We start from the raw sequence: 25,857 nt of genomic DNA, 5'->3' as shown, positions 1-25,857 counted from the left end.
ACCACAATGGAGTTAGGAGGACAAAAAAAGCAGGAGTGGTGCTGATGGGGGCAGGGCACACTGCAGTGATTTCAAAGTGGGATCTCCAGACCAACCATATCAACATCACCTACTGAATCCTTAAGTCTAAAGTGGGGCCTAACAATCTGTATGTTAGAAACCTTCCAGTTAATTTGAAAATTTGTTTATTGATTTTTGGCTGTGATAGGTCTTCATTGCTGCATGCAGGCATTCTCTAGTTGTGGTGAGTGGGGGATACGCTGTAGTTGCGGCGTGTGAGCATCTCATTTTGGCTGCTTCTCTCGTTGCAGAGCATGGACTCTAGGTTGGCGGGCTTTAGTAATTGTGTCACATGGGCATAAGATTTTGGTGAAGGTGATCAATGCAATCAATGCTTACTTTACAAAAGTAAGTAATAGTCACCAGGGGCTCATGTCACCATGAAAGCTTTTCGAGATAGGAGGAAATGAAAGGACTGGGATCATGAAATCAGTTCCTGAAAATATCTAAAGACTTGTTCCCCAGTTTCCCTGGAGCACAGAGTGCCTCACTCTCCACCCTGAACTTCCTTCAGGGCATGTTGAGGGTCAACAGCTGCAGCAGCACAGAATTCAGTCTCTGCATTGGCAGGTGGCAAATGCTCCCGGCAAATGCTAATCTGTAGTTGATAGTCATTTGGGAGCTTCTTAGAAATGTGCAATCTCAAGCCCCACTCTCTTGAGATTCTAATGTAATTGGTCTGGGAGAAAGGAGCCTAATTATTAGTAATTTAAAAAGCTCCTCAAATGATTCTAATTGTGCATTGGCATTGCTTTGGACCAAATGTTTGTATCCCCTCAAAATTCATATGTTGAAATCCTATTAATAATACCTAGTGTAATGGTATTTGGACGTGGGGCTTTGGGGAGATAAGCAGAATTAGATTAAGTCATAAGGGTGGGGCCCTGATGATGCAATCAGTGCCCTTATAAAAAGAGGAGGAGACAGGAGATTGCTCTTTCTCCCCCTGCTTATACACACCAAGAAAGATATAACATGCCATGTGAGGACACAACCAAGCAGAGTTCTCTGACAAAGAAGTCCACCATGCTGGCACTCTGATCTTCCAGCCGCTAGAACTGTGAGAAATCCATGTTGTTTAGGCCACCCAGTCTATGGTATTTTGTTATAGCAGTCAAACTGACTGAGGAATGCCTCTAGAATTAAGAATTACTGCTCTCAGGAAGAAATTGTTAAGTGTATTTTATGTTTTTTGGGGGGAGAAAAGGTAGTCCCTTCCACACGGATATTAAAAGATTTAAATGATTTTCCTTTGCAGATTTACTGGAGCTCAGTTAGAAGAGCTCAGTTATCACAGCTTTTTCTCAAAGTGGGTAGGTTTCAGAGTTTCAGCAGTAGATGATGACTCTAGTCCAGGTGTTATAAATAGCTCAACATCATTCACTGAAATTTTCAGGTTCCCGTAAGGGAATGAAGCAAAGAACTAAGATCTAGCTACTACCCATGGCCATGAAAAACCAAAATGAGGAATATGAAAACGAGGGTCTAGCTCCAACTCCAACCCAGCCCAGGATCATTGGCCCAGAGGCTGCAACCAAGGAGAAAGGTGGGCAGGTCCCACCATGAGAAGTGATGGGACTCAGTCTGGACTCTGCCTGAGGCCCGGCTGTGTTTAGCCAGCAGAGAGGCCAGTTCAGGGGAGAGGGGAGGGCTGTATTTGGAGAGGGTTAGGACTGCCCCTGCCAATTGGATGGCCATCAGGATTGACCTGCAGCCTCCCCAAGAAACATTGGCATCTTGTTCATTCAGGTTAACAAACTGTCTGTATATGTGACATCTTTAGAAAGCTGCAACTCTGTGGGTTGTGAACAGCTGTTTCCACTTAAGGCTGCTTGCACTGTTTTATAACCCTTAGGGTGACTGGCATTTATGTTTTGGGGTGTTAAATTTTAAATTTCCTGAATACTCATCTTCTTTGGCTGATGCAAGGCAGTGAGTTGGATTTTTAATATCTTCCAAACCACTACTGGGACTTCAGGCAGGCTTATTTCTCATGGAATAAATGCAGGGAACATGAAGACCCAAACAAAATCACAACAGTATGACTACAAGATCACTTATTCCAATCCAATACATATTCCTTGAGGCCTCTTAGGTATTAGAAATTATATTAAATATAAAACTTCCTAAGGCATGGTCCTTACATTTAGGAAAAGAGTCAGTAAATGTTAAAACAATATTAAGAACAACATAAAAGAAGTTGGAGAAGCAAAGAACATTATACAGAAAAGAGTTATAGTAAAAAGAACACAGAACCACAAGCCAGGGCATCTAATATGAATTCCATCTTTGTTATCATCTCAGTATGTATCTTAACTTTTTTTCTGCATTAAATAGACTTATTACCACCATTCTCTTTTTTGTCTCCCAAGGTCATCTTGAGAACCAAATAAGGTCATGGATGTGAAATAATTAGTGAAACACGGAATTTCAATCATCATATTGTCATACTTTGCTTAGGCAGTTCTGTACAAATCACTTGCAAGTCAATAATTTAGTTATTTTTTAATTACTATAAAATAAGGGAGTTCCTGGCCAAGAGGCTGAAGAGTTGAGACTTCTGGGTTTCCCAGAGCCTCTTTGATGACTGCATTCAGCAGGAGTGTTTTCACGGAAGGATGCAGGCACCATTGGGTCCAGTAACCATAAGCTGGGTTACTGCAGTTACAGCCTTTGGTTACTTGGTGTGTTGTAGGATTGCTTAACAGGGAAGATACTGTGTTCTTTCCTTTTCCTTCACACATATTGAGAAAATAAACCACAGCAACTGTGAAATCAGAACTCTGATGGAACATATTACAGAAGAACCAGGAAACATGCTGCAATGGAGCCTGCTGGGTGCTGCTGTAGTCTGGGGAGTGAACAGAAGAATCAGGTTCTCATAGGTAGATAACAAATGTGTGCAAGGGAATTATGTATTGCTTTGTTTTGAGTGGTGGTGAGTACTGGACATAATAGAGTGTTAAAACATTCACATTCCATGAGAACATTGAAAATGAGACTTTATGAGACAGAATTTGGATTTTGACATTTATCATATGAACTTGGGCAAGAAAAATAAAATAATCTCTTAAACCCCATTTCTTCATTTATAAAATGCAATAGGAGTTTTAGGATTTTTTAGGATTGTTACAAGGATAAATGAGATTCCATAAAATAACTAGCATTGTTAAATATTGTGTTTAATACATGGTCACTATTACTATAATTATTTAAAGAGTCCTTATAAGCTTGCAGATAACCTACTTTTAACAGTGAAGATAAGGGCTTAAAAATATAAAACTTACTTTCCATTTGAGTATCTGCTTCAAATAAGGTAGGTGCTCCATTCTGATATGTGTTGAGGAAGGTGCTTTCCTGATTTGAATGACTGAAGTGGAAAACAATCAAATGAATTTTTAAAGAAATGTTGCCTCTAACCTTAAATTCTTGCATTGATTCTTTTAGTGTTTTTTAAAAACAAGTTCCATTCTTATAGAAAAAGAAAAAAAAATTTCAGTGTTTTTCAGTTCAGTCGCTCAGTCGTGTCCGACTCTCTGCAACCCCATGAACCGCAACACGTCAGGCCTCCCTGTCCATCACCAACTCCTGGAGCCCACCCAAACCCACGTCCATCGAGTCGATGATGCCATCCAACCATCTCGTCCTCTGTCATCCCCTTCTCCTCCACCCTCAATCTTTCCCAGCATCAGGGTCTTTTCAAATGAGTCAGCTCTTCGCATCAGTCAGTGTTTATAATGCTTGCTAAAATAAAGTCATAAGAGCCCACTGGAAACTGAGCTTGCAGGCCACTTAGCAAGGAAAAGAAGCACAGTTCTCCTCCACCACAGATAATAGGTCTCTCCTCAGGATGGCATGGTGGAAGCTTTCTCATTTTATAGATTTTTCCACACTGATAAAAATGTATTACATGTATGTGTGTATGTGTGTGCTCGGTCATGTCCGACTCTTTGTGACCCCATGGACTGTAGCCTGCCAGCCTCCTCTGTCCGTGGGATTTCCCAGGTGAGAATACTGGAGTGGGTTGCCTTTTCCTTCTCCAGGAGATCTTCCTCACCCAGGGAACAAACCCATGTATCCTGTGTCTCCTGCACTGGCAAGTGGATTCTTTTACCACCGAGCCACCTGGGAAGCTCTTATTAGCTGTACATATAAAATATAATGATGACATATATTGTTGGCACGAACTTGATGCACACCCAGCAGGAAGCATGTGCCCAGGTACATAAGCAGAACTGCTGTGGGGATCAAATGCACAACACAGTTTATCTTTATCTTTAATCTGTCAGTGACTAGGGATCAGTTCTCCATGTCTTTTTTATCTGAGTCACTGCCTAGGTGACCCCGTCCAATCCTGTGTCTCTACACAGTATCCCCCAGATGGACCCCTCTCACCCATGCTCAGGCTCCCCTCCCAACTTCAGGTCTGTGTACCCGACTGCCAACTGGGCACACTGATTTTCTCCTCAGAGTCGTTCCTCTCCAAGACTCGGTCACCTTAATGAATACACACCCCAGTCTTCCAGTTGTGCAGAAACAAAGTTGGCTTACAGCTGACTCCTCTCTTCACACGGCACCGTGCATCCAGTCAGCTAGCAAGTCTGCGGTCCTACCTTCAAAGTACACCCTCAGGCTTCTGGCGGCTGCCACCACCCTCTGAGATGGTGCCACCACCGCCTGTTGCTGTTCTTTCGCTCCTACAGTTTATTGTCCTCAGAGTAGCCTGTGATTCTTTTACAACGCAAGTCAAGTGATGTTTCTCTTCTTAAACCTCTAGAATCTAAAGCCTGTACAAAGGCCCACAAGACGCTGCACCACCTGTCGTCCCTGCCGCCTCCCTCACTTCATCTCCGTCCCTCCCTGCACCCCTAGCCCAGTTTCCCCAGGTCACAGGAACTCACCGCCCTTGCCCCGCGGTTCCTCCCGGGCGCCCTGTTGCCCAGGTTGGGTTTGTTGCTCACTTCCTGCAGCTGTCCGGTCAGCTCTTCACCAAGGGCTCTGCGTGATTCTCCCCGAAACACCCACGTCCGCCACGCTCCCTATCCCCTTACTCAAAGAATTAAGTCAAATGTCAACTGGAAAACAGAAATCACTCAAGCATTTGAAACAGGAGGGATTTAACGCGGGAAATTCGTTCCCTGAGTGATGGCTGCGAAGCCGGAAGAGACAAAGAAGCGACCCAGGAGCTAGGAACACCGGAAGCCGCTAGTCCTCGTCTCCTCGCGAGGGTTGGGGAAGCCGCCCGCGTCACCGGCAGGGAGCAGGCAGCACAGAGGCTGTGGCAGAGCTGAGTCTGGGGAAACGGCCCCCACTGCCGGGGGAGGCGTCTTCTCCTTCGTCCAGGGCTCTCAGCCTCTCCTCAGACGAACTCTTTGAGGCCAGAGCTCGGCCTGCAGGCGGCGGCGCCCACCACCCCGTTCTGAGTGGGGAATCCAACCCCGAGGCAAGCAGGCCCAGCATCCAGAGTCTGCTCCCTGCTTTTCCTCAGAGCATTTATTATCCTTGACATAGTTACAATTTTGGGTTTATTTGTCATTTCTTTTATTTTGACTGGTCCATGAAGCCTGGCGCTTTGCAGTGTTGTTCACTGTTTTATCCCTGGCCCTAAAACAGTGCCTGGCACAGAGTAAGCACTTAATAAATAATTGTTGCATGAAAGGATAATCCTCAACAGACAGTGCATCTGATTTACAGCAGGCATTAGATATGTTGAATAATCGAGACTGATTAGCAATTATAATACCCAGGTAAGTGTTATGTGAAAAATAACAATGTGCCATCTTCAATGAAATCCATTTCAACAGATTTTTAACACAAGACTCCTGAGAAGATCAGATCAGGTTGGCTTGAAAACCTTATCATCTAAGACACGTTTTCACATATAGTTCCTTCAGATCCTTAGAATCATATTTCTTGAGGTTTTTAGACCGATTTTGTTTCCACTTCAACTTCATGAATTTGTCAGTTGGAATTTCCTATTTGAAGTACTTTGCTTCTCAGTTTTACAAATAGTTCAAGAAACTTGAAATTCTGAACTCAGTGTGATGAAAAATACAAGACCTTTGAAATAAATGCTTCTATCTGTTACTAATAAAACTGAGCACTATAATTCACAAAAATGGACAAAAATCATTAATTAATCAAAGCTCAAGATTAAAATAAAATCTGGCTTTATGGTCAATTAAGCAATAAATACTGCATAAAACTATACATAGTGGTCAGACAGAAGCACTTCTTTGTTCTGGGAACTTACAACTGTAAAGAGATTTTAAATTCATTGTTAACTATCTTATATTTTCTTGATGTTCCTAGAGATCAAATTCTAAGTGATTCAAAGTGGATTTTTATTTTCTTGTGGAAACTGCAGATAGATAGTGGTATTGGGGAGTGAATAAAGACCCAAAATGAATGATTTTGTGACCAGTTTCAGTATGTTGAAAATATTTTGTAGGTGTTGATCTTCCTTTTTAAGATTCTCTATACCTGAAGACAAACAAGGGACTGAATTTCAACCTAAGGAGATGTCGAATTCAAAATAACTTCAAGACCAAAACCAAAAACAACAAATCATCGCGTTTTCCTCTGGGACAGATGATTCATTTAGATGACACTCTTAAGGAGAGTCCGTCCATGATGAATAACAGAAAGATTATGACGAGCTTCTTTCTTTGTCCCAAGGCAAGAATAATTCAAAACATTCTCTGCGTGTGAATTTAATTCTGTTCCATCTCAGCTGCTCAAATCTCCAAAATGAATAAATATTTGTTAACATAGTCTTGTTCATGCTTGTTTTTAAAGCTGTTTCTTTCTTTGAAAACCTGAGCACAGGTCCTTGAGAAAACCAGAAAGGAAACAGCAAACTGGAACAAAGTTTGTTCTTCCAGTTAATTTATCCCCAGTAAGTGTATTATATAGCAGGCTTCTAGTTTTTCCAATTGTTTGTACTTTTGGATAAATTGTTTAACTTACTGTTGGATAAACAGTTTAATTTGCCTAATTCCAATAATGATGGCTCACAGTTATCAAGCAGTGTGTCTCAAGTGCTAATTCTACATGCTGTATGTAACTAGTTGTTCAGCATCTGGGTCCCTTCCTGTTCTCCTTTCACAAATGGAGAAGCCAAGGTCTAGAGAAGTCCGTAACTTGCCCAAGCTTCCACAACTGCTAAGCAGAGGAAGTGGGCTGCAAGTCTAAGCAACCTGGCTCCTGAGCGCATACTCTTCTCCTGCCTCCAAGCTGGTAAAGGGAAACCAAATCATCTTCTTTATGAAGCAAGCTGAAAGTGCATTTTGGTCCTCTTCTCTTGGAGAAAAAAAATAAGCTGCTTTTCCAAGTAAAGGGAGGCCCTGATGGCATGTTTAAGAGACAGCAAATGAAGTTACAGCTTAACTGCTTTATGTTTAAAGAGAAAAATAATTCAGTAAGGAGGAGCTGGGGTTCCTCACAGAGGGCAAAGCAGAGAGGGGGTCAGACAGAGGAGCAGGAGGGTGGAATCCAGGGGAGAAGTGACTGGTGAGATGACTGGAGGTGGGTTGGGTAAAGGACATTAAGAATATGAATTTTTTTCCCCAATAGCTTAGTGGTGGGCCTTAGAAAACTCCAGAGGCTTTTCAAAATGACGTTCATTAAAATTTCAGAGAATGAATAAAATCAGCTGATCTTTGAGTTATACTTATAAATCTTTAATAAAGCTCTAATAGTCAACATAGATTCCTTGGAAAACTGTTTTTAGATATTCCTATATTTAGATTTATGTGTTGAAAATTAAGGAGAAAGTAACTGCCTATAATCAATATATATTGCAATCAATATAAGCAATTTCAGATGCTCTCTAAATACCACAGGTGTTTATGCCACAGAACTGAGAACAGATGTAAGGAAACAAAGGAAGTTTGATGAATATTTGAAATGCGTGCTAAGTTGCTTCAGTCATGTCCGGCTCTTCGAAAAACCTATGGACTCCAGCCCACCAGGCTCGTCTGTCAGTGGAATTCTCCAGGCAAGAATATTGGAGTGGGTTGCCATGCCTTCCTCCAGGGATCTTACTGACCCAGGCATCGACCCCCATCTCACGTCTCCTGCATTGGCAGGCAGATTCTTTACCACTGGCGCCACCCTGAGAAGCCCAATGTTAAATACTAAACTGCACTACTTTTTCTAATAAGCAATGTTGAAATAGAATTAGCATATAATAAAGTTCACTAATTTTAGGTGTACGGTTTTAAAAAATATATTCAGTAGTGTCACCACCACCATAATCATGATATTGAACATTTCTGTCACATATATTCTTTTGTGGTCAATCATTTCTTCCACTTCTGACCACTGGCAACCAGCCATCTGTTTTCTATCATTATAGTCTGCCTTTTAAAATTTTTCATATAAATTGGATCATATGATATGAAGTCTTCTGTGTCTGTCTGCTTTCATTTACCATAATACTTTTGAGATGCATCCATATTGTTGCATGTATCATTCATATATTGTTTTTTATTGCTGAATAGTTTTCCACTGTCTAGATGTACCAGTTTGATAGACATTTGGGTGGTTTCCAGGTTTTACATATAAATAAAACTATCATGAACATTTCTGTATAACTAATTATGTTAGCAAGTTTTCATTTTTCCTAAGCATTTAAGAGTGAGGTCGTTGGGTCACATGATGTGTATGTGTTTAACTTATAACAGCCAGGCCATTTTCCAAAATGGCTGCATCATTTTTCACTCTCACCAACACTCTAAGAGTGTTCCAGTTACTCTGCATCTTGTCAACATTTGGTATTTTCAGTGTTAAATTTTAACCATTCTGGTGGATATGTAGTAGTATCCCACTGTGTTTTTAATTAGTATTTTCCTAATGATTGAGATGTTAAATATCTTTCCATGTGTTTATTTGCCGCTCATAGCAAATATTTTAGCCATTGAAAAAATTGAGCTGTTTGTCCTCTTATTTTTGAGTTGTAAGAATTATTTACATATTCAGGATATAAGTACTTTATCACATATTTTGAAAATATTTTCTCCCAATGTGTGGTGTTTCATTCTTTTTTTTTGAAAAGCAAAGTTTTTGAATGTTCATGAAGTTCAATTCACCAATTTTTCTTTTATGGTTCACACTTTTTATGTCCTATTGAAAAATCTAAAAATCTTTGCTTAATCCAAAGCTACAACATTTAAAAAATATTTTCTTCTAGAAGCTTTATATTTTTAATTCTTCTATTTAGAGGTCTATGGCCCATTTTTAGTAAATTTTTGCGAACAGTGTGAGTTAATCTAAGTTTTTTATGTGTTTGGATATTTGATTATTCCAGCACTATTTTTTTTTTTTTCCAAAGACTGACCTACTATCTCCTATATGCTAGGTATTAAACTGTACTTCTTAAAACTTACTATTTCAAACATGCAACTACTTTTTTTCTTTGGGATAAAAGAACACCCCATTCTTTTAGGAACCTGATAATACTTAACTCAAGGAAAAGTGTGTGAGTTGGAGGGCTAGCTGTAGGAATTCCTGAGATTTTCTGTTCTCACTTTCTATCAGTTGACACCTACTCAATTTATCACCTAATCAGATTCAATTTCAACTGACAACCACCCATCTTTTGGGTCACAAAACTTGTGTAGAGCTTTGCTAAGCATTTAGCTATGAGGATATAAAGACAAAACTTAACCACAAGAATTTAGAAGCCCAACATGTACATGGTATGACAGAGGACAGGAACTTTCTACCTATAGGTATAAGGACAGATGACCCATAAACTGGAGAAGGAAATGGCAACCTAACCCAGTATTCTTGCCTGGAAAATCCCGTGGACAGAGGAGCCTGGTGGGCTACAGTCCACTGGGTTGTGAAGAGTTAGACACGACTGAACACACACGACCCATATACACAGGAAACACAAGAAATTTCCACATTTCTTGTATATGATATGTGAGGACAGTGTGTACAAAACTTGCTTTTAAACTTTCTGAGGAATGGTTCAATGGTCTCTGCTTGGAGGGTGAGGGTTGGAGGGAACATTACTTGCCTACTCCTGCTAGTTTCTGAATTGTTGGGGGGTCATTTGTAGTGTAGCACTTCCTGCATCTCTCTAGGTTCTCACTCCTCTCTTCGGGAGGCAGAATAGCTTATTTGATTTGTGAATTTGGGAGCAGAAACTAGGTGCATGTACCTCCATCCTCACTTCTTTCTCTTTGGGCTCCACGCAGTCTGCAGGTAGCTGACTTTTCCTTGGGGAGGCAGGGTGCTTTCCAGTTCTTCCCATGACACGTGAGTAAGTATGTCTCACTCTAGAATTTGATATTAGGAAGATTGCTCGTCCACAGATACATTCTCTAGCATAAGCTTTTCAGTAATAAAGGTGGTATTATACTCTCCCAACTGTATATTTCTCAGCAGATTCAAAACATGGGTAGGGATGTGGGTTGCAGTTTATTGAGCCTCTCCAACTGGTCCAGACAAAATAGAATGCTAAAGATTGGTTTAATAAATGTTTTCCGTATTTTGTTATTACAAGACACAGAGCTTACTTCTTCAAGTCTACAAAACATAAAATATGCTTAAAGTCCAGTGAGAGTTTTGTTTATACATAACTTCCTATAAAAAGAATCAGGCAGCTCAAAATAGCTGTTTCACTCTTCATTCAATAGATATTTATAACTAGGCCTGGTGACTTGACGTTAAAGAACAGTTCTGTTCTAATTTGAAGCAGAGTTCAGATTAAAAGATCCCTTGAGGTTTATATTAGGTCTATGAATTTATTGGTAACTGTAGATTTTGTTCATCATGTGAACAATACTAAAAATAAGAAAATTTAAATTTTTATAATGAAACATCTCCACTCCTGAATGTACTTTTTCCTCACTGATAGTAAAATCAGATGATGAATTTAACAGTTCTTTACATTGAAGCCAACTATTGGTTTTCATTATTCGGGTAACAGTCTTTGCCTTAGGATCATATTCAAATTGTTTTGATCTACGGAAGAAATAGAAGAATCCTAGAGAGAGAGAATCATGATTAGTTATCTTATGCAACTGTATAATTGTTCCATACTTTTCAATTTTATGAATGTAGAATACAATAATTGAACATGATATGGAGAGAAAATAAATGCATAACTATATACATACATTTTACTTTACCCAATCACATAAAAAAATATTAGTTTTATTTCCCTGAGGAAAAAGCCAAGGTATGAAACATGAATTTCAAGGGGCTGTAGTTTATACCAGAGGTTCTCAAACTAGATTTTCAAACAATGTCTCAGTGAGGGGGAGAAAGAGGCCTCTGTGAGTATGGCCTTAGGCCCTATTTCATTTTCCTAGAGCTGCTGTGGTTTATCTGTTTTAAGTTCTGAGGTTCCGTGTTAGATTTCACTAGTAAAAGATGGTGATACTCAAAAATATCTTTAGACTTCTGCTTACTCCATGGTCTGCTTTGTTGTCTTTGAAGATATAGTAGCTGGACTGATTCATTAATTTGCCTGAGGTTCTTTTAAAACTGTAGATTCCTGGATCTTACCCACAATCCTACTGCCTCAGAAACTCTAAGGAACTTGTCGCTTCATGCTGCTGCTGCTAAGTCGCTTCAGTGGTGTCTGACTCTGTGCGACCCCATAGATGGCAGCCTACTAGGTTCCTCTGTCCCTGGGATTCTCCAGGCAAGAACACCGGAGTGGGTTGCCATTTCCTTCTCCAGTGCATGAAAGTGAAAAGTGAAAGTGAAGTCGCTCAGTCAGGCCCGACGCTTAGCGACCCCATGGACTGCAGCCTACCAGGCTCCTCCATCCATGGGATTTTCCAGGCAAGAGTACTGGAGTGGGATGCCATTGCCTTCTCTGTGTCGCTTCATACACAAACCCTAAACTGTGTATATGTTATATACATTGAGGCTTGAGAATCACTGTTCAGATGCTCAGTCATTGTTTCACACTTAAAACTCTTCAGGGGTATCTTTATCAGACATCTATGATCAATGATAATTTTGGTACCTTTTGCATAGTTTTGAAGTAGTATGTCAGAGAATATAACTCAGAACTTACTATTCAATTTTGATCAGTTCCCCAAAGTTTATTATTACATGTACTCAAAGCAGTAAAATGACATTAAAATGGAAACATTTAAGTTTTCGTGCTGAATTCTTTCACAGTCAGTAAAGTCTTCTAAGTATCCTAATAGTCAGCTGCTGATGCTTACCTTTATGTTGGAAAGCGGCATCCACTCGGAGACCAATTCCTGGGAAGTACTTTACCACTCTCCGTGGGTACCCTTTGTCCATGGTTTGGGTCACTTCATCATACCTGGAGACATGGATTTGAAAGGTTTTCAGGGGACCTTTGTTTCAGGGGGAGAGGATTAACTTTTTTACTGCACAACTTGGAGTCAAGAAAAGATGTTTAAAAAGAGTAGTCTTATTGGAAGAAAACTAGTTTGATCAATGGTTAAAAAATGGCAAAGAGTATGTTCAGTCAGATCACTGACAGTGTCTTGAAAACAAGGAATTATGAGGGAAAAAAGCCACATAATTTGTCAGATTGATACTATTCTGAGGAACTGTTAAATCAAAGGACTCTTTCCAGAGTTTCAATGATTTTGACTGAATATGTTTGTCACTGGCAGCTTGGTTGGCACCACCAGCCTTATTATTTTATCTTTATTTTTTTAAATTTTTTTTCATTTATTTTTATTAGTTGGAAGCTAATTACTTTACAATATTGTAGTGGGTTTTGTCATACACTGACATGAATCAGCCATGGATTTACGTGTATTCCCCATCCTGATCCCCCCTCCCGCCTCCCTCTCTACCCGATCCCTCTGAGTCTTCCCAGTGCACCAGGTCCGAGCACTTGTCTCATGCATCCAACCTGGGCTGGTGATCTGTTTCACCCTTGATAATATACATGTTTCGATGCTGTTCTCTCGAAACATCCCACCCTCTTTATTTTTATAAGCTGGAGAAAGATCTTTGACCTGACTGAAACATTCTTTTGTTTGGTGAATACACTTTTGAAAGACCGTGTTAAAGTGATGCTTTGTGGATATTTTTCTCCAGAATAAAACAAGGGGTCAATTGTCAGCAAACTTACCTCCAGCACCAAATGCCCACAAAGAAGTAGGTCTTTCTTGTGCTGCGGTCACACACAGCTGCATCAATTTTCTTTACACGTCTTGGAAAGCCAAGAGTATAGATGGATTTGGGATAATCCGGTAAGACAGCATATCCTCTGATCACCCAGAAGTTGTCATCTAGGAAGAGAGGGAGAGTCAGTATTTTCTGATTTATTTCCTAAAGGGAGAAATAGGCATCTTAAGAAGTTTGAAAATAGTTAGATTCCTAGTTCCTTTCAGGTTCAAATCTTAAAGATTTAATAATCTTGCGTCTTCGTTTATTCTTACCACATTCTTTAGCTGCTTAAATATCATTAATACTACACAAATAATATATGCCTAGGAAATGGCTACCCACTCCAGTATTCTTGCCTGGAGAATTCCATGGACAGTGAAGCCTGGCGGGCTACAGTCCATGGGGTCACAAAGAGTCAGACACGACTGAGTGACTTAACACTTTCACTCTCACTTTCATAGTTAATAGTATGCATACCCATGTCAATTGAGTTCATTATATTGATTCTTTTCTAATTCTGACAAAACTGTTGAGTATATTTGTTCTCCTAAATTTCCACACCCTAGTGTTCTCTCTCAAAGGCAAGTAATCTGATAAAATCCACCTGAAAAGTAGGGTTGCTAGATTGAATATAAGATACCAATTGAATCTGAATCTGAATTTCAAGTAAACAGTGACTAATTTTTGGTATAAGTGTATCCAAAATATTACAATGGACACAGTTAAACTAAAAAGTTATTTTTTATTTGTCTGAAATTCAAAGCATCTTGTATTTTTATTTGCCACATCTAGCAGCCCTAGTAAAAAGGGAATATAAGAAGAGAGATGGGTTACCTTTATTTGGCAGAAAAAAAGACTTTTTAGTTTTTGTTATACAGGTTTCTGTTCTCCTGTGGACTTGGGGTGGTGTTTATCTTTATAGCCAGAAAGAATCCTTGGATAGTTGTTCTTATAATAGGAACTTAAGGTCAGAGTGGAAGCCCTGTCCTTTTCGCTCATGCATGAAGATTATATTCCTTGAATTAAAGTATCTGCTAACTAGTTCAGGCATACATAAGGAGAAGAGGTATAGTGATAGGCAAAGTTACCTTTAAAAACCAGAATCTTGTCGATGGGGTTCTCATATGCAGCATGAATATCAGCAGGCAGAGATGGCCAGAATGAAGAGATTAATTCAAATTCAATGTCAGTGATGTCATAATAGATCCTCCATATGTGCCTGTGTTAGACAGGAAACCATACTTTATATACAGTCTGTGTGCATCTATTTCAATGAAACCACTACAAACTTAGACTTGACTTTATCTAATTGGTCGATATTTTCCTCAAACAATTTGTAGCATTAGCACAATTTTCCTCAGCAATTTTAGGTGGTTATGAGTTCAGTCCTTCCCTTTGGACTGCCAAAGTCAGGACATGCCTTTGTGCCCACTCTTTTGGGTGCTTAGAGTAGCAAACCACCCATGGAAGTCTCATTAACAGTTCTCAGTGTACTCAGCCACCTCATTTTTGCCAAAGCAGCAATTCCCAGTATTCTAAGCCACCAAGCATTCTAAGAAAACATTTCTGGTATTGATTGCTAGAATTAAAAAATGTTATTATTGTCATTGCTAAATATTTCCTCAGATTTCCTTTCTGGCTGCAAAGCTCTGAGCCTGTGAGCAAGACCTGAAAAGTCCTTATAGTTCATTTTTCTTCTCATGCTGGGAACCCATCCCTGACAAGTGGTCTTTCAGCCTCAGCTATTAGGAGCATGGTATGACAGCATGTCATTGCTGTTGTTGTTCAGTTGTTAAGGTGTGTCTGACTCTGTGACCCCATGAACTGTAGTGCCACGTAGTCATGGGTGGAAGGAGTCTGATTTCACATATTGTTTCCTTTTGCCCCCATATCCTTGTCAGATGGCATATGTCCTGACACTTTGCTCTGAAAGTGTGGCCACGGTATACATAACTGACACCCCATGTTGCAAGTTAAGTGCAGTAATTACAGAGTGAGAGGAGAGATTTCCTACCACAGCTAACACTTTGTTGATTCAACTGCGAGGAATGGTCCATTGATGCATATTTCACAACTGGCTCTCCAGGTAGGAAAAAGACCTAGTTTTTATCATTTGGTGATTTTCAGGGTGTAGGTACTCCAACCAAGGCCAATTTCAAGCTACTAAATCAATATGAGCTAGTTTACAAAATTCTTGAAAATTTAATAATTGGATCCTAAAATGGTATAAGCCAGGTCCAGGACATGGTTGGGATTGGGGTATTATTTTAGCTAAGAGGTTACTGAAAATAGACTCTGGTTCAATGGCAATTTAAAAATTTGCTTAAAAACATTTAAAAATTAATTTATCAATGTGAGATCCCTTTGGCTATTGCATGTATGAAAGATGGGAGCAGAAACAAGCAGGCCAGTAAACAGGCTTCTGGAGTAGGAGATGAGACATGATGGTAGCTTGGATGAGCGGGAGATGGTGGTGGAGACAGAGAGAAGGGAGTGGGGATAGGCCATAGATGTATGTGCGGTAGGACTTGACAAGAGCTACTGGATCACTGATGGGGGAAGGGATGGGGTGTAAATGAAAACAATGGTATCACAGAGGAAAGAGCGGCTCACCTCTACCTGGGAGGGTAGAGAGAAATGTCACGGAACACATTCTCTGAGAGGTGACATCAGCAGGGATGGAAAAACAGAACACAAGTATTGGTGAGGATGTGGAGAGACTGGAACATTGGTTGTTGCTGGTAGGAATGTAAAATGGTGCCGCCTCTATGGAAAGTGGAATGGCAGTTACTCAAAATATTAAGCAGATAATTACCATTTTAAAAAAATAATTTATCAAACAGGTAAGAGATATGTGCACAGAGTAAAACATTCAACCTATGTAGACAGTTATAAAACAAAAAGCAAAGACACATTCTCACTATCCCAACAACCCCCTTATCCCCAAATCTCTTGAAAAGAAAAACTTCACAGGAAGTTGAGGTGTTTAAGGGAATGGGTTTACCTGCCTTTAAAGAACATTACTTCTCTGCGGAAAGTGGTGATAGCATCAAAAGTTAAATTGGGGTCACAGGCATGAGGTACAGTGGGTCCCTTTGGCTTCACAGGTAACTTAGGTGGCTCTCCTTTGATGAGAAAAGAAATACCTCAGTGAGTTAAGAAGGCATGTGGAAATACCTACAGAAGGATCTTTCCCAAGAGAATATTTTCTTCAGAATAATATTTCAAGAAGTGATTTTTCTCAACTTCCTTCCTGAAAGCCTTCAGTTCTGTTTACATATATTCAGATTTGTTGCTCACCGTAGATGGATTGGATTCCTTTGATATCGTCCTGAGAAAGTGGGTATTTGCTAGGATCCAAGGAGACGTAGTTTGGGAACATCAAGGCTGTTTGATCACGGGAGTGAGAGAGCCCCAGTGAATGACCAAATTCATGAGCTGCCACGAGAAACAAGCTGAATCCTTAACAAAAACAGGGAAAACACGAGTACGTTAGTCAATCAGGAGGATGATTGCATCTGAGATTAGGAAGTAACTGAGAGAAATGAAAAAAAGGCTTGTCATAACATATGAACCATTTATTTGGGAAATTTTTCAACACTGATAATTAGCATTAGTCACATCATGGAGAAATGTAACCCAGAGCAAGCAGATGGCAGAAAACAGGTGTCTCGAAATGGATAGTAGTTGGGGGGGGGCGGGGGTGGAAAGCCACCAGTTTTGGGTTGTTGTTAGGCGTCTGTACGTGATCATATTTCCCCTACTTATATGCTTCAGAGATTCTCCATTGGCTGTAGGATCAAGTCCAAATACCTAAACATGGCCTTCTATGAACTAGTCCCTGCTTTTTTTCCCAGCCTCATATTTTATTTTCGTTTTCCCTGAGCTAGCCATGTGGAATCATTTGCATTTCTCACCTATGCCATGCTCTTTTTAATCTGTGTCTTTGTATCTCTATCACTTCTTGCCTGGAGTATAACCTTTCTCACCCTCTTTCACTCATATGTCCTACTTAGTCCTTAGGAATCCCCTTCAGAGTCATCTCCTTCACAAAACTTCTTTCCCCCAGCTCCTATCCAGGTTGACTTAATTGCACCTCTCTCCACTTCTATAGACTGAGCTTAATTCTGTCTTTGCAAATAACTACTGCATTCTTTCTTTCTTTCACTAAGTGTGCACCCTTTCAGTCCAGAGACCATGTCTTAATCATCTTCCTGGGGACTGATAAACAGCTTAGTAATGGGTGCTGGATATCCAGGCTTTTATTTGGATGAAAGGATGGTTAGATGTTCCTCCTGGACAAGACTGTAGTACCCTGTACTTACCCACACCAGAAGTTGTACCATGCATGGCTGGAACTGCCCTTTTATTTGTCTGTCTCTCCTACAGTCTGTAAGCTTCTAAGTATTTAAAAAAGACTGTCCTTGGACTTGCAGCTAAGCCTATGGATACTAAGGAAAATGCTGAGCCTTTTGTGATGGAGCCTTATCCAGTGATGTTTGCATAAAACAAACATGGAAAGGCAAAGAATTATTTCATGGACTCTCATGCTTTTTGCTCTGGCTTTTGCTGCCTCCCCTTGTCTGGCTGGCAATATCACTGTGTGTGCTTTTGGACAGGGCCACGTGGGACAAGTGACTCTTTAAAAAAGTCGTTGAAACTCAGATCATCTAAACGAAGAGCAAACTTTTATTGTGGCTCTCGAGACCCTCTGTATAGGATTCTAACCTACACCATTTTAGCCTTCTGCTCCACTACAATTCTAGTACTTGAGTTGGTCGGGTTATCCCATCTAGAACACTTTTTACTCCACTTTGCTTCAGAATTCCTGCAGAGCCTTCAAGTCTCAGTTGGCGTCACTTCCTCCCTGACCTCTGTATATGGGCTGGAATTTCTTTTAGGCGCTCCTATTACATTACCATAGTTCCTTTTATCCCAAGGTTGATCATACTAACTTTAAATGCCATTTGATAGAGTGTGCCATCTAGACTGTAAACCCCTGGAGAGCAGGGTCTGTGTCTTGTACACTATTGTATATTCCATTTCTATTACAGAGCGTGGATTAGAGTAGATTTTGAGTAAAGGATTGTTGAAAGGCTTCATTTACTATTGTTTGTAGAACATTTCTCATGTACTGACTATTATAGGATGTATGATACAGTAGAAAAAAGATTTCATTTCTGCCTTTTTGGAGATGCCACTAAATAGATAAGTTTGGGCATTATACATCAGTACCTTTGTGAATTTTTTTTTCTCCTAGAAATCACTTAATCATCACCATTATCATTAGTATTAATAATCACCAACATAATTACCATGTCAAACACTTTCTGAATGATTGCTAAGGACTGGTGCCTTGCAAGGTTTTTTTGCCCTTGTTGCAGATAAGTTGTGTCATCTTGCTGCATGTGAGCTCCCCCGTGCCACAGACCATCGCTCTGCTCCGTCCCAGCCCTGCACCTGCAGTGGTCTCTGAGGTCTGCTTCCGTTGCCTGGTGCCAGTGCATTCGTGAAGGTTTTACATTCACACACAGGTTTGAAACTAGCCTCACTTTGGGAGATTCCCAGGAAACCCTCTCCATGTGCTCAAGTCTCTCTGATATCACCGTGCAGTGACTTCCAACCCCTTAGGAAGCAGTGGGATTAGCAGATGACTGCTGTCTATTGCTTTTGACGGAGTTACACTAAGACTTTTGTGCCCTTTGCATAAAGACAGCCCACATATATATAAAAAGGTAATCATATATTATACATTCTTGCCAAATTTTCTATTTTAAAAAATCCATTTGATTAGAGGTTACAGATGCTTGAGATTTTACATTTTTATTAGAGAACAGGAAGGCATTTTCCCGTGTAGGTCAGAAAGCTGAGAGTTACAGGACTAGGGATCCCCCCAGGGCCAATAATTTCAACCCTGAGGGAATGTATTATAATAAAGCAGTTACAAAATGCCCCTTTTTAGTTTTGTTGCCTGGCTATCCACCCAGAACTTAATGGAGTGCTATGTTTATCCTCTGCTTTGCTCAGGCAAGTTTTGTCAACTTGGAGCCCAGGACCCTCTGGATTTTTTCATAATCCATTCCACACATCCCCTTTGGCAAGGGGCCAGTTGCAGTGTGGGGAATAGTACTTTTACCACTAAGTGTTGGAATTAATGGGCTTCCCAGGTGGGAAGCATCTGCCTGCCAGTGCAGGAGACATGGATTCAATCCCTGCATTGGGAAGATCCTCTGGACGAGGGCATGGCAACCCACTCCAGTACGCCTGCCTGGAGAATCTCATGGACAGAGGAGCCTGGTGGGCTACCGTCAACCGGGTGGCAAAAGAGTCGGATACAACTTAGCGACAAACAGCAACAAACTGGAACTAATAGGGATAAAATGATAATGAGAGGACTTCTCTGGTGGTCCAGTGGTTAAAACTCTGCTTTTCAGTGCAGGGGAAATGAGTTCAATTCCTGGTCAGGGAACTAAGATCCCATACGCCATGGAACAGCTGAGCCCACTTGCTGCAAGTAAGACCCAGTACAGCTAAATATAAATAAATAAATATTTTTAAGGAATGACAGTGAAACCTGAGACTAATCTCTGCTTCTAGATATGCAAGTAAAGCCTGGCTGAGTGAGGGGAGTCATTCTGACTTCGGTGAGCACTAGAGTATTTCCTCTACCTGCCTGATTGGATGTATCCACGTGACCTTTAGGCCAAATCCAGGAAAACACTGGAACACATCTCAGCAGGAGATGGACTTGGTCTCCAACTCCTCTGTCATTTGGATCCTGGGGTCACCCTACCTCTTTCACTTTCTTGGCTGTAATATTACCTCATGTGGAAGTGCAGCAGCCAACTCAAACTCCCCCTGAAGTCCAGCCAGCATGGAGTCTTTCCCCCTCTTTGTTTCCTAGCTCTTGGAAGAACACTTCCATCACGTGCTCAGACTTAGCAAGGAGAACCCTAGCATCATTTTGAGTCACTGGCTTTCAGTTTTGCAGAAACTATGACTGACTCACAGGCTCCATAGAGTTATGTGGTTAGGACTGAATTGTGGCCTTGCGTACCACCCACCAGAAAGCCACAGCATCCTCTTTGCTGGAACCCTGGAAACCAGAAACCAGAGACACGATGACTGTGGTCAATGATAGAAAAAAAAACACTAGGGAGAACCCGAGAGTCTACTGAACCGCTCCTTTGTTAGAGGTACATATTTTTACTTTAACAAATTTTGTTTTTTTATTTGAAACATAATAAAATATCTCTTGTCTTCATGCCAGGGAGGCCCACTAAGAGAAATAAAATCACTGCCCATGGTCTAAAGAAATAAATCAAATATAAAGACCAGGGTCTAATTCTTTGGCAGACAAGCAAGAGTTAGATGAAGAGGTTCATGTATATAAATGGACATCCTGTGGGCCATGTATCCACATAGCCTCCTTCAATCACTAACTTGGAATTACCATCTCCCAGAGTCCTCTTTCAATCCTCAAGCTAGAGATGACCTCTGCCATTGGTGTAATACACGGCACTTTTTGCCTTTTATGGTGGTGAGTGGGTCTAGGCCTTATACATCACCCAAGATCATGAAACTCTGAACTTCTCTGGAACAGCTTTGTGGTCTGCACTACACCTTGCATAGTTCCAGACACGTAGTGGCCCTTCAGGCATTGCAGATGTATGAATGAACAAATGAGTAAGGGAAGAATGTTCTGGTTGTAATAGGATTAGTGGCTTTATGAAAGTGCTGTGTGGATAAAGCTCTGAACCGTACAAGCACAGTTGTCTGAATAGACATTGAACACTTTCATCAATGTCATCTGGAATATGAAACATCATAGGGAAACTGGGAAGTAAAAAGCAACTAATTGCAAAGCTATTCCTTTCAGGGATTTGTATGAATAGTAACATTTTGTTCATAAAGAAAATTGGGCTCACCTACTCCATCCTTGGTCCAGTTCTCATCCTCATCAAAGTGAGTGTCTCCACCCAGTCCCAGACCAGGGGGAAAGGCGTGGCCGAGGACTCCCAAGGGACCGTCGAAGTAACGAGGACACCAACCATGGACTGGGAAACAGTCACAGAGGGGGAAGATCAGCCTTGTCAAAGCTCCCAAGATGAAAATAGCTATATTGCTTTCTCTGCTGAAAACCTTACCTCGGGTCCTAAAGGCAATCATGATGTCAGCGATCCCTTTGGAAATTTTGGTGAATATTAGCGGAGTGACTTTGCTCCACACTTCTAAACCTTTTTGGATAGCCTCATCCACATCAGCTCGAGCCATATCAGGAGTGTAGTTTACAATTCTTACAAATTAACAGATATATATCAATTGGCTATTATACATGCATGGAAACACACATACTAGGAAAAGAAAATAATTTCTATCTTATCCATCACATGGTGCAGTAACTTTTGGTATGGTGCTATCGCTACATTTGTACAATTCTTTACCATTTAAATTAGGCACTTTTACATATGCTATATGTTAATAATTCAGACTTTCATCTGTGCTATTCATCAGGTAGTATTATCACATGTTGACAAATGAGGCTCTAAGAGGTTAAATGACTTCCCTAAGGTCACATCTTAAGTGGAAGATCATTCATTTTATGCTTAGATTTGCTGTGTATATGACTGTATGGTACATATATTCTGAAAAGAACTGAGATTCATTTTCTCAAACAGCTTATAGAAATCAGTTTTATGCATGTGTCATATATTAAGTCTCACTTGAGAGCCACAAAGAGTTTGTTTCTCAGGAAAAGATCTTCCTTTTGTTTATATTCTCTGTTTTGCTAAACCCACTTTTACCTCAATCCCTAAAGCTCAAGAAGAAGGAAGGACTATTAGACTTTTTAAGGCCAGCCAGGAGAGCTCTAGAGCAGTGGTCAAGGCCGCTGCCTCTATCTCAGGTCACAGGTACCCTTCAACACCTTTCTGCCGATAAGCCAGCTCCTTTGTTTGCGATATCTGAGGTCCACCTGAGACTTGACTATCTAACTCATACATGTCTCCAACATGAGCTGGTTGTACTCCATTTTCTCATTTTCCCTTGAGCACACTTCAAGTGTACCTTTAAGCATCTGCAGTCAGACCATAGTGGTTCTGGTCCTGAGTTTCTATGGAGATGGCAGAGGCTAGAGATTAGAGCATATTTGCAGAGCCAGTCTGCTGAGACGAGCTGGGCAAACTGGACTATGCTAAACAAGCTTTTTCTTTTTCCTTCCAGTTTCTCCTGTGTTTAAAGTGGTAATAACAGGGGTGCCTATGTCACAAGTTTTTTGAGAGGGTGGGAAAAATAAGACCTATCCAGTACTATGCACACAGGAAGTGCTGGGTAAAATAAGCCATTATTATCTTTGCTTCTTAGAGATAATATTCACATTCATTTAGATTAAGAGTAGGAGCATTACCTGTAGGTGAGGTTGTACTTCTTCCACCCGGGGAGAGTATAGCCATACTGACCCACGTCAGGCACCCCACACCTGGGTGTCTTCATGATCTCCAGAGTGTTCGAGTCCAGCTTTCCAGTCACTGTCAATCCAAAGAATGCTTGCATTTCACGAATTTTGCCATCTATGAGACTTCTGTTACTGCTTTGAGCAAGATGACTCCCTTCTATTTCAAGAGAGTAGAACTGGTTGAGATATGCCTGACCGAAAAGACAAAAAAAGGTACACACTACAGGAGAGCAGACCTCCATCTCAGGATAACCAAACTTTCCAAGATCCTTTTTCGGCAGTAGGAGGGAAAAGAAATAAATAACACGGGAAAGGAAGGGGAGAGGAAGAAGACAAAGAGGAAAGAGAAGAGTCACCCTCTCTTTCAGTTTCCAAGAGCTCATTGAGCTGTGTGTGACCAGAACCGGCTAAACCCATAGAGCTATGGGATCCCAAACTTTAACAGACAAGAAGCAGCCTTCTGTGTGTTGAATGATCTTGTGTCATACACATTTTTACTGTTACTTTCATTTCATGTTTCCCTGAAATAAATTATGGAGAAAATATGATTATTCACATGTAATCACATTTAAGTAATTTCATCAAATATGGCAAAGTAACTGGATTGATTTTTAGACGGAATCTCCAAAGCAGTGTGGGGTTCGTACATGTAGGATAAGGAGCTCCAAACTACAGTTGGGTCCCCCTGGCTGCTCTTCAGATGCTTTTACGGAGATCTCCATTCTTGCAGAGCTGACCATTTCTCTGCTCACTCTCTCCTCACTTGTATCCAATGTGTAAATAGCAACTCCTGCCTTTCTCCCAGCCCACGCCACTCTCCACCCCCCACCATTCCTGATGTCTTTAGGGCCAAGGAAAGGAAAATCACCTCCTCACAAAAGAGTTCAGGACTCTTTGGTAAGAATGAGCTGTCTTTTTAGGTCCTCGGACAATCAGTAAAGTGAAATTTTTATGGATAGCCAAGAATGACATTTACTGAGACAGTACCTGAGTCAGTTGCAGGTTTTCATCGCCTTCCATCCTTTGGTCTACAGGAAATGCAGAGGACAGTGTTACAAAGACCAAAAGCAGAAGACGGTTCTTCATTCCTCTCTCTCCAGAGAGAACGAGTTGAAGCCTCGTTCTGTTTTCATAGAATTTAGAAAATAAAAGTGAGACGTGGCATGAATCGGCTTGTATTATCCTTTAATTAAAAACAGCAAAGGACATTTGCCATGGAGTGTGTCATGATATGCTTTTTTTTTCTTAGGTTGACTTGATTTCACAATCATGATCTATGATTTGTTTGGTAAATATAGTCACTGTTATTACTGAATTTAAAATAATACGAACTGAGGCTCCAAGCTACTTTTGTCCTTGCAAAGTTGGAGGCTTTCCTATACATAAATTCTTGTGAGTTGAATAATTTTCATTTGAACGAAAGCCCACAATATTTGTATAACAAGATAATTTTCTTTGCAAAAATTTTTATCTTTTGTTGTAATCACCTGTTATGCTTGCAAAATTGTAATTTTTTGCTTCTTTTGAGGAATATGATTTCACCTGTTGTCTTGCTCTTGATACAGATACTTCCTTACTTCCTGTCTTCTAATAAACAAGGCATGTCTGTTTTTCAAAAAAAGAAAAAGCATGGTATCGTGAAAAGACAATATATTTAGGAATCAGATTATCCTAATTAACTGGGTAAATATCAGATGTTTATTGAGCTCTCACGATTTGCCTGTCACTATTAACGCAAGAAAGAATAAGACACTGGTCCAAACTTGTTGGAAAATTCAGACACATACACAGACTAACATCAGGTAAAATGGAGAAAAGTGGCAAAATGCACAGTAAAGAGTCTGAAGACTGAAATGGCCCAAAAGGTGGAAAGATCACTGCAGACGAGTGTGGTCTACAGGCTTCAAGCAGGTTGAGCTTGCACTGTCTCTTGAAGAGTGTGTAGGATTGGTTCTCACAGAGGAAAGGAGAAGGCATATGAGTGGAGGGAGGCCACGGGAAGCAGGGACCATGGCAGAGATGAGCTGTAGGAGGTCTCACCGCACTGGAGCAAATGCATGTGTAGGCAGCCATGGCAATGGGGATGGGGGTCTCAGAAAGGGTGCAAGGAAGGTGCATGTTTTGAGTCTTTTCATGTCTAGAATACCCTTTATTCTGTCTTCACACTCTACAGAGAGTGTGTCTGGTTATGGAATATCAGGCTGAAATCAATCTGCCTTAGAATTTTGAAGTTTCTGTCCCATTTTCTTCTAGAATATAGAGATGTTGTTGAAAAGCCTTTTATTCTTGGTATGTTTCTTTTTATTTCTGAACAATTTTGGAAGTCTCTTTACCCAGGTATTCTGAAATGTTATAAAGATATCTCTTAATGTGAGTCTTTTTGCATTAACATTGCTTGGCAATAAGAGAGCTCTTTCATTATGAAAACTTCAAGGAAATTTTCCTCTATTATTTCTTTGATAATTTCTTTCCACCTAGTTTTCTCTTTTCCTTTCTGGAATACATAACTATTGGAATTCTTGGGTTGAATCTCTGTGTTTCCAATATATCCTTTATTACTTTCCATCACCTTTATTTCCAGCTCACCTATTGAGTTTATCTTAGTTATATTTTTAATGTCCAAGAGCTCTTTCTAGTTCTCTGAGTATCTTTTTATTTTTTAATTTTTTTGTATTTTGTTAATTTTTTTTTGGACATAAGCTATGTCTTACTTTTAAAGAATGTTAAGTTATTTTTTCATTTATTTTGACATTTTCTTTTGCTTCCAGGATTGTCTTTATTTCTTCAAAATTTCTGTTTTGGTGTCTGTTTTTGATATTAGAAGCTTTTTAAAAAATGTCTGGAGATGTGATCTGCAATCTGTTTAATACTGAGAGACAAGAAAGCTGGCTGGAAGCTATGTGTGCTTTGGCAGGGCTGCTGGTCAATGACCTATACTGCAGGGTGGTAGGGTGGGTTCCAGACACTTCATATGATCTATTAGTTGGACTATTTGGTTGAAATGTAATAGAAAAAAATCCAAGTACCAAATAATTAAGAAACATTTCTTTCTCCCTCACATGAGAGAAGTCCAGATTTGGTCATCCAAGGCTTGTGCGACAATACCACATCATCAGGGATGTAGGCAGCAGACACCTGGCAACACCATCTCTCAGGGCCAGTGCCTCGCGGTCCAGGTGGCTTCTCAAGCTTCTGCAGCTGCGTCTGCATTACAGGCA

General features: G+C 40.4%; 1 protein-coding gene and 1 long non-coding RNA gene across 6 annotated transcripts in view; both read right to left on the bottom strand.

Annotated features, from left to right (window-relative positions):
• LOC122450163 overlaps positions 1-5,261 on the bottom strand; it is a 46,379-nt gene extending 41,118 nt beyond the window's left edge. Inside the window, exons 1-2 of one of the 3 annotated variants that reach the window (XR_006272075.1) lie at positions 4,962-5,261; positions 3,348-3,430 (exon numbers count right to left, since the gene is read on the bottom strand). This is a non-coding gene — a long non-coding RNA (uncharacterized LOC122450163). The remainder of the gene's footprint in view (positions 1-3,347; positions 3,431-4,961) is intronic. The other 2 variants (XR_006272073.1, XR_006272074.1) reach the window with 2 other exon arrangements.
• A 5,477-nt stretch (positions 5,262-10,738) lies between these two features.
• MMP27 (matrix metallopeptidase 27) lies at positions 10,739-25,708 on the bottom strand. Of its 3 annotated transcripts, XM_043482360.1 has the most exons (12): positions 25,666-25,708; positions 24,127-24,244; positions 23,627-23,762; positions 22,592-22,830; positions 21,333-21,481; positions 21,114-21,242; positions 16,486-16,647; positions 16,190-16,310; positions 14,274-14,404; positions 13,148-13,307; positions 12,258-12,361; positions 10,739-11,059 (listed from the first exon to the last, which is right to left on the bottom strand). In XM_043482360.1, exons 3-12 carry the CDS (start codon positions 23,723-23,725, stop codon positions 10,818-10,820), a joined length of 1,536 nt encoding a protein of 511 aa, XP_043338295.1. In that variant the 5' UTR covers positions 23,726-23,762; positions 24,127-24,244; positions 25,666-25,708; the 3' UTR covers positions 10,739-10,817. The 3 variants fall into 3 exon arrangements, with proteins under 3 accessions (XP_043338295.1, XP_043338296.1, XP_043338297.1); XM_043482361.1 differs by lacking the exons at positions 24,127-24,244; positions 25,666-25,708 and having other exon boundaries at positions 22,592-22,796; positions 23,627-23,712; XM_043482362.1 differs by lacking the exons at positions 24,127-24,244; positions 25,666-25,708 and having other exon boundaries at positions 22,592-22,712; positions 23,627-23,673.
• Between the last annotated feature and the right edge of the window lie 149 nt (positions 25,709-25,857).

Source organism: Cervus canadensis, chromosome 11 (genome assembly GCF_019320065.1).
Source record: "Cervus canadensis isolate Bull #8, Minnesota chromosome 11, ASM1932006v1, whole genome shotgun sequence".
Lineage (NCBI taxonomy): Eukaryota > Metazoa > Chordata > Mammalia > Artiodactyla > Cervidae > Cervus > Cervus canadensis.
This window is presented reverse-complemented; position numbering and strand designations above follow the sequence as displayed.

Excerpts from the sequence above, each read along its gene's own strand:
- MMP27 (XM_043482360.1), bottom strand. The coding sequence starts at position 23,725 with ATGAAGAACCGTCTTCTGCTTTTGGTCTTTGTAACACTGTCCTCTGCA. Across the intron at positions 14,405-16,189 it reads GTAATGTTCTTTAAAGGCAG|GCACATATGGAGGATCTATT; the intron begins GTAAACCCATTC and ends TGTCTAACACAG. Across the intron at positions 11,060-12,257 it reads TGCCGCTTTCCAACATAAAG|GATTCTTCTATTTCTTCCGT; the intron begins GTAAGCATCAGC and ends CTCTCTCTCTAG.